Source organism: Anopheles nili, chromosome 2 (genome assembly GCF_943737925.1).
Source record: "Anopheles nili chromosome 2, idAnoNiliSN_F5_01, whole genome shotgun sequence".
NCBI lineage: Eukaryota > Metazoa > Arthropoda > Insecta > Diptera > Culicidae > Anopheles > Anopheles nili.
This window is the reverse complement of record NC_071291.1, coordinates 49,531,648-49,540,545: the sequence shown is the minus strand read 5'-3', so window position 1 is coordinate 49,540,545 and position 8,898 is coordinate 49,531,648. Positions and strand designations below refer to the sequence as shown.

The following is an 8,898-nucleotide window of genomic DNA, read 5'->3' as shown; positions in this document are numbered from 1 at the left end:
CCAAATTGAGTGGAATGGAATTTTACCCAAGCTTGATCACCGAGAGCCTAACGAGAGAAAATGTTTTTGCACACTTGGTGCATGCTTCTTGCACCCTTGCATGGGAGAAAATAGATCACGATTAAGAGGAAAGGAGATAGAAAACAGAAAAATGAAAATGTATCGCACCTTAGTTTAATGTACAGTGCCGTAAGCAGAGCATTAAGGCGCATTTATAAGCAGGTGGTAATCAATGAGTTCGGCAGTTGCAGTTTGGTTATCAGCAGTGTAGCATCGTTACATTTAAGCAGCTCAACCGCTTCAGTACCAGGCAGTCTATGCGGACAAGATTCTAGTGTTCTGGCATATCGGAAGTGCATAAAGTTCGATAGAAGCAATAACCTAGCTCCAGCCAACATGTGCAATCGAACCTTAGTCGCAGAGCTGTTACTAGTATTCGCCCTGGCGACCTCCGCGCTTGGTGCCTCGGGCAGTTGCTCGTGGCGTGCAAGCAGTAGCTGGTTTGGAGGAGAAATCTGCGTGTTGCAGAAGGTGTACGATGACTGTCAGGAGACTGCAGACTTCACTGAATGTCTAAAACAAAAGGCGCTCACTTCCATCTCTCGAGCCATCGATTCGGTAAAATGCGTTTGATTATAGCACCATTGCGAAATTTACTCACTCGGTTAATTTCCTGACAGGATTCGATCCAACTGGTCGATGGAGTATCGCTGGTCAAACAAAAGAATGTGTCAGCTGGTGATGACACCGAGAGCTCAATCCTCGGATTGTCGGATGCTCGATCAATGGAAGGTTTGGGTGAAACTGATAAAGCACTTATGCTTAAGATCAACAAGTTTCTTAAAACCCACACCATCAGCTTCGATTTGTCCGAAGCGCGTGGAAGTGGTTACAAAAAGAACGGCAGCCGCTACGTTATTGCTGCTTTGCTGACAGCCATGGGAATCGCTGGCCCGATCGGTCTGAAGACCCTCGGTGCTATTGCTTTCAAAGCACTGGTTATCTCTAAGGTGGCCCTCACGATTGCCAGTATCATGGCTTTGAAGAAAATATTCAAGGCTGATCATCACGAAGAAACTAGTTTCCAGGTGCACACCGGCCATGATAACCGTCGGGCCACATACTTCGTACGTCCAGTGCGAGCAAACGATCCGTACCGATACTACTATGAGCAGCCGGCTCATTGATTTAAATCTTCTGCCCGAAACGATGACGTCATAGGCAACGCGTTGCTTCTTTATGTCATGCCAAAGAAATATCAAGACGCCAAAGGATAATGTTGCAATAGAAGTCAACGGAAAACCACACTTCAATTCGCCAACCATGTCGGACCGAGAGCTAGCGTCATCTGGGAGTATCTGGCTCATGTGGCACATACGATAGCTTAGAATATTCGTCATTTAATTTATTATTTGTTGTTAAATTTATATATTTATGAATCATGCAGGAAAATTTAGGAAAAAAAATTTTATTTGATGGATCATGTTCAATAGAAATATGTGAAAGAAATATCAACTCCAACAAAAGAATAATAGTAGAATTTTTGCTTCCCATGTAAATTATGGTTTTATTACTCAGTAGGTATGGTGAAAAATAATTTAAAAAATGAAATGGCAGAAAAAAGGAAAAATACTTTGGAGGCAAATTTTAGTGCTATACATACAACATACCACACATATACACATAACAATAAAAAATGAAACTATTTGAAAAAGGAACAACGAAAACTAAAACAAATAAAAAGTTTAAATTCTATGAAATCATTGGCAAATGATAAATTGAGAAAGGATACATCCCGTATAAATTATGTTTTATTACATACTACAGAACAAACTATAATTCTTCTAAATTCAATAAATTGGAGGTTCACTAATTTTCAAACATATATATATATATATATATATATATATATATATATATATATATATATAAATATATATATATATATATATATATATATATATATATATATATATATATATATATAATATATATATATATATATATATATATATATATATATATATATATATATATATATATATATATATATGTATATATATATATATTTACCTGTATACGTTTTTTTATATTAATGTTCTTAAAATTCATCTATATGAATTCATCTATATGATTTATTCTAATTATGATCCTTATAAATGATAAATCACAATAACATCATGATATATGATGGTACTATTTCCGATTAAATATGTTGTTATGTATGAAATCAGCAATCAACCACTTTAATGAATATTATTTGTAGTAAAGCATTGAGTATACACAATCGTCTTCTTTTAAAACTTTTGAAGCCAAAAAAATTTCAATATGAGCAAATCTATGCCACTTTAAAACTTATTTATCTGTGAGATATTGCGTGCAACTGGGCTTGGTTTCGTTTTCTCAGCATGCGTGTGATACTCATGATCAATGTCCACACAGTTTGAATGATTTAAATCTGATTAATGATTTTTAAAGCATTGAGCTTGTATGATAATCAATTTCTACGGAGGCCGCTAAACGAGCTCCGTGCACGATCGCTATCCAGACAATAAATTCAGTCTCGAGCAAGACTGGTTATTCAAACGCGAAGAAAAGAATATAGAAAAATAAAAGAGATTAAACAACAACAGCAACAAGCGCAAACGGACACAACAAATGTGCTTTATTTGTTTTCAAACTTTCAATCAATTATGAATCTTTTCTATATATCCTCGACGCTACTTTACACAAAATGAATTTATACGGGATTGGATTATTTTAAAGGTGTGTCTTGGAGTGTATAACTCGTTCCTGTGGGAAAGATCTATGAACAGAGAGTGAAAAACAGATTTGACCGATCGTGAAATGTTACAAAAGCCCTACCCTCTTTCTAGTGAAGGTCATATTATTTTCTCACGCCTACTGTCGATTAACACTTTAACCGTTACGCGCAAAATCATTTTTTTTATTATAAACACAAAAATACATATACAAACACACATACTACACAACTATATTGAAGAGATACGAAAACCGGTAGCCATCCATTCATTAAATTCATTAAATTTTTTTTAAAGATTACCTGTCCACACTATCAAATCTATGAATAATAGTTTATAGAAAAATGAACAAAAAACATAGCCTGAAACAAAGTCACCAGACACCAAGCTAGGCTACAATACATCATAACAATATCTCACGTCATAGCCAAGTGCAATCCAGGATTTGGTTGCTTTTCTACTTATCTTGATTATTGAAAAATTTATATTTTATGCCAAATCTCGAAAGACCAGCTTCTGTATGGCCGTGATAATTCCACTAAAGTCCAAAAGTCTTTAATCATTCATCTTCTGTGGCTTCATTCACATCGTTGCTTGGTTAAACTAAGCTTTGATTTGTGTTTACGTAGCATGCGGATCCATGCTGCAAATGGAAGTAAACCAAAAACACCCCCATCACGCAAATGATTAATAAAGGTGCTAAAAGAGACAATCGAGAATCATTAACAAATGAGTATCTTATCTGTTTCAACCAAAGCTTTTTAAGGCTCGCATCGCACGGTAAATACCACCTGTGTTGTCTGGTAAATACATATAGCCGGACCGTGCTGTTGCGTTACATAGGAAAACACATTAAAGTTTTTGGAAAGTCATCAGATGGGATGATGGATTGCTGTAGCATACTTGAAATTACTAGAATCCAACGCTGGAATATGCTGGTTGACTGAACGCGGCAAACAAATTTTTAAATACGTTATTGGGCTGTTTGGGAGCGACCACACTCATACGAGCAAGTTCCCCCACGCCTTCCATAGAGCTGTGTAACGTTGAGTTTTATAATCAATCTATATGTTACGCATAGCTTGAAAAGCTTACAATATTTTGAAAAAAAAACATGAATCTCAAAGAGCAAAGGACAGTTGATACTGCCTAAAGATGTGATCCAAGGGTTAAGTAGCTACACGATCAAACCGATAGCATGATCCCGTCAATACACTCAGCTTTGTGTTGTTGCTGCCCGTGATGAGTTTTTACCACCGGGGAGACATTCTTCAAGCTTTATTCTGACCGACGCATACTATGATCTGGAACGAATGTCACCAGCATCAAAGTTGCCGCTGGGCGCATTAACGCTTTCAAAGCCTGCTCAATAACGGAGCGATTCATACTGAACAAGCCATACAGGTACTTTTTGTGCCCCCTGATGCACAGATGGCAATGTGCGGTTGGTGAAGAAGCAAACAGTCAACGATAAACATGGTCAGATAAGATCGTAAACAAAATTGATAGCAGCCTACTGTAGCTGTTGCTGTCTTCGTAGGAAAGCCGCATCGCGCATTTTAAGATCGTTCGAAGATTATTCGGTAACCAAGAAGATATTTATTACTATCCATTAGCATCCAGTGTTTCGAAATCAAGCTCTTCGATGCAAAAACATAACAACTGGAGGTACCTCTTCAAGGTGGTATGGTCGACATATGGATGATTATTCTTTTGTACTGTTTTTCCTGTTGTAGCTATACTCACATCAATGGTGAATAACCTATAGTAATATGGAACAGCTTATATCGTAGATGTCAAATTTTCAAAGCTTTACTGTTGAAACAAAATTTGTTGCATGAATGTGTTTACAGTTTTTAATGAAAAATTGTATAAGATTTTAATATAAGTAGGGCTAATGAAAATAGTTCTTGTCATTGACAGTAATATGTAGAAAGAATATCAGAACTCATAAAAGCATCGTTAAATGCAACCGTGAATTATGTTCCACCTTTGCTCTTTTTCATTATAGGAAAACTGAGTCGACCAACGTCCCCAAGCCTATGCATTTCTGAGACAAATGCACTCAAAAAATCTGTTTCTTCGTATGATATACTTTACTTTTGTTCCGCTTTGTATATTTTACCAGCCACATGCATATAGGTTATCCCCATCTCGTCGAAGTTGCCTTTTCTCGTCATATGATACATTCGTCTGGATTTTTTTTAAAGTTATTGTAAAAAAGTAAACAAGAGCTAAAAAGCATAAAATATTCACTCTCAAACAAAATACCATGGAAAATTGCTAAGCTTCCCTTTCAAACGCATCCGTTTTCGGATTTTCGTGGAGCGCATAATATGACTGTGAGTATTCATGCATCGCATGGCAGCATCTTCACTTTTGTTATTTGAGCCATATAGCGGTTTGGTGTGATTCCCAAATTTCTCATTCAGATGCATCCTAAATATTGTCAAACCGTATGAGGAGAAGTGTATGAATATTTGATGAATTTAAATACGATGCGTAAAAGACTCTCTGACTGGGAAATTCATCATTCGCTTCCACCAAAAACCAGAGACATTGCAGAATCGGGCGTTTTGAAAAGTTATGTTTGAAAAAAAAATCCCTCATCACAACGGTGCTTAACTGTTTTATCTTCACGTGACACATACTGGGATTTTGCCACTTTCATTATTGCGTGCCAAACCTCTGTTGGCATTCATTAAAAATGCAATAAAATTAAAGAATAAAATTATTGTTTTCCCTATACGCTGTGTGCAAATTTGTTAAATAAATGAACTGTTTCAAAGAATGCATATGAGCTATTGAAGCAAATACACCAAATTTTTTTAAACGTAGTCCTAGTTTTTTGTGTTCAAACTAAACTGATGAACATGTTTGCCTAATTTTTCAAACATTTAATACTGAATATGATAAATTTAAAGCTCATATGAACCTGTTTTCATATAATTTTTTAGTAAATCAGCTATCTCAAAGTTATATCTTTCAATTACGTTTGTGTTTTGTTTATTTAACATTTTCAACATGCATGTATAGCTATATTCTTCTCCTTGTTTCCCGTTTTATTAAATTTTTCTCCTTTTTAAATTGAAGTATGGAAATAAAAAGAAAATTATTTCTAATAACCACCAACAATAATAAAAACCATTATTTATAATTTATAATTTTAGTTTGTACTATTATAGAATCACTTTTCGGCTTGGAGAATTCTATTTTGTTGTCAATTTTTATACAAGAAAAATAAGTATCAATAATCCATATTTGACATGTGCTAGTTGATACATTCTCACGTATATGCTGAACTCGTCGATTTGTGCATGTTGTAACCTTGTTTTAAGTTAATTCTTGTTTCTGTTTTCTTCATCAATTTGTTGATTTTAGTTTCTTCTTCATTATGTCGCTCAGTTTGATATATGCAGAACATGGCCACGCAAATCGTTCCAATAATCGTTGTGAAGTTTGCGAACTCCCGTGTAGCCAAGCTCCTGGTACACTCATGAGTAAAACAATTCACGATTCTCATCAGAGTATTTCTCGACGAACTGAGCGCCTTTAGGACCCAATTTATTCTCCAATATGAATATATGAATCTTGTACTTAATAATTTACGCTATTCATCAACGACGGCCAACTCCATGCATTTAATTTGTCAAACAATATTTCTGTTTAAACCAGATACATGCAGCACGCAAAATCCTTTATGAAGTATTGGATAGCGTCATGTAACGTTCATATGCAAAATCATCACGTGCAAAAATTGTACATACAGTAAGAAGATCTACTCCAATTTGAGATATGTCAAATCGCAAGTTTGTGTACATCAAAGATGTTGATGGTGAAATATTTTTGCAATAATATATATATATATATATATATATATATATATATATATATATATATATATATATATATATATATATATATATATATATATATATATATATATATATATATATATATATATATATATATATATATATATATATATATATATATATATATATATATATATATATATATGTATTTTTATATATATAAATATATATTTATATTTATATATATATATATATATATATATATATATATATATATATATATATATATATATATATATATATATATATATATATATATATATATATATATATATATATACGAAATACAGAAAAACAGTTATTAAACGATATACTGCATGAAAAAGCAAAACAAAATATGACTCTTCAATGTTCTTTGAACATGTAATATTCATTATTTTGGTGCAACACTTGTTTAACGTAGAGCATTACTTTATCGGAGCCAACTTTTACAAGATTTGGAATTGAGATAAGAGGCGATTTTCAATGGTTCGTTTTTCTTGCACTATCATATGTGACTGAAAAAATAGATTAAATGATTAGCATCCTTTCTTCATTCTACCTTAATGCTTGATGTAGATATCTTCTGAAGTACCGCCAAAGATGACTACCTTCTCTGCAGATATAAAAACAATCTCAACCAAAATTGATTGCTTCAAAACATATTCATAGGAGGATGAAATTAAGTATCACTTTATTGCAGACATCATCATAAGACGATCGTCGGATGGACACTCATGTGTTTAATAAAATTTAAACTTTGTTGTTACCGCGATGAAATGAAAAACTATAGAAAGAGAACACAACAGACAACTGTGAGCAAAGATGATAAATCTTAAAACCTGACTCAATACTCTGCAGTCCAGGAACATCCGATGGAAACGACTATGAACCGAAAAATTACTCAAGTGCGTATCGTATAAAGATTTAAAGAAATAACTAAATCAACCGCAATATTACTTCATTACATTTAATAAATCATTGTAGCAAATCACTTGGTGAATCCTTAACAGGTTCTATGTATGTGTTTTTGGATTATGTATTACTACAAATGGAAATATTATAGCTTTTGTACTTTGTTGATAGCTTTTGTAATAATATCATTTATTTGGCGATAGTTTTGGAAGTTTCATTACTCAATTACCAACAAATTAATGCCTTCATATTAATATTTTTGAATTATATACTGTACTTAATTTAATTCCGATCAGTGTTGATTTATTAATTATTATTATTATGTATGTAGTGGTAGCATGTCACAAGTGTGATATACATTTTCACATAACACTTTGAATTGATTTATTAAATTTAATAAGTTGAATTGGTTTAAATTTATAGCATAAAAACATATTCCACAAGTTAGTTTTTAAAATGCCAACATATTCTTCTGATGTGCTGCATGACACGTTAGTCTAGGTCTACTTTAAAAAAAATTCTTTCACTAGAGTTTTCATGTACCTATTCAAAAGAGAATCAGTTCTGCCGTTCGGTTAAAAATTCTATTCTAAATCAAGAATCGAGCCCAAAATCGTTATTTGTTGAGGCCGCAACAAAACGCATCGGCTATTGAGCCTCTCAAATAATTTTCTAACTATGTGCAAAACAATGCTTATTTCATGTTATTTCCAAATGAACAAAATTACATCTTTGTGTGGAAATGATTAAAGAGGCAGAAACTGTTGAATATGTTTTTAGGTTTAGTAAGATTGAATAAGTTGGTATTATATGAATGTCCATTTAAAAAAGTTTATGCAATTCAATGGTCAATAGTCAATATTTGTAAGTGTCCCAAGCCTTTTGCAATTGGTGTGAATACAATATTATACAAAGTTACCGAAACAACACGTGAAAATTTGCACAACTGAGGTTTGCTTTTTACAGGGTCCAATACCCGAAAGTGTGCATTCATAAACGACAAAGTTCGGTTCAATTCTCCACTGAGCCACTCTCCTTTTTCTTGTTTTTCCTCACAATATATATATGTATAAATATATATATATATATATATATATATATATATATATATATATATATATATATATATATATATATATATATATATATATATATATATATATATATATTGATATATACATATACACATATATATATATATATATATATATATATATATATATATATATATATATATATATATATATATATATATATATATATATATATAAATATCTTATATATTACGTATATAATGAAGAAACATTTCAAGTTGCATGTGAAGGCTTTAGTCGTATGTCTAATGCTTATTCTTGTGTCCAAGCGGT

The 8,898-nt window shown here is 32.5% G+C and overlaps 1 protein-coding gene across 1 annotated transcript; it reads left to right on the top strand.

Moving 5' to 3' along the window:
• The first annotated feature begins 396 nt into the window (after positions 1–396).
• Positions 397–1,187, top strand: LOC128720748 (uncharacterized). Its single transcript, XM_053814442.1, has 2 exons — positions 397–618; positions 681–1,187. The coding sequence occupies exons 1-2, from the start codon at positions 397–399 to the stop codon at positions 1,185–1,187; spliced, it is 729 nt and encodes a 242-aa protein (XP_053670417.1).
• The last annotated feature ends 7,711 nt before the right edge of the window (positions 1,188–8,898 follow it).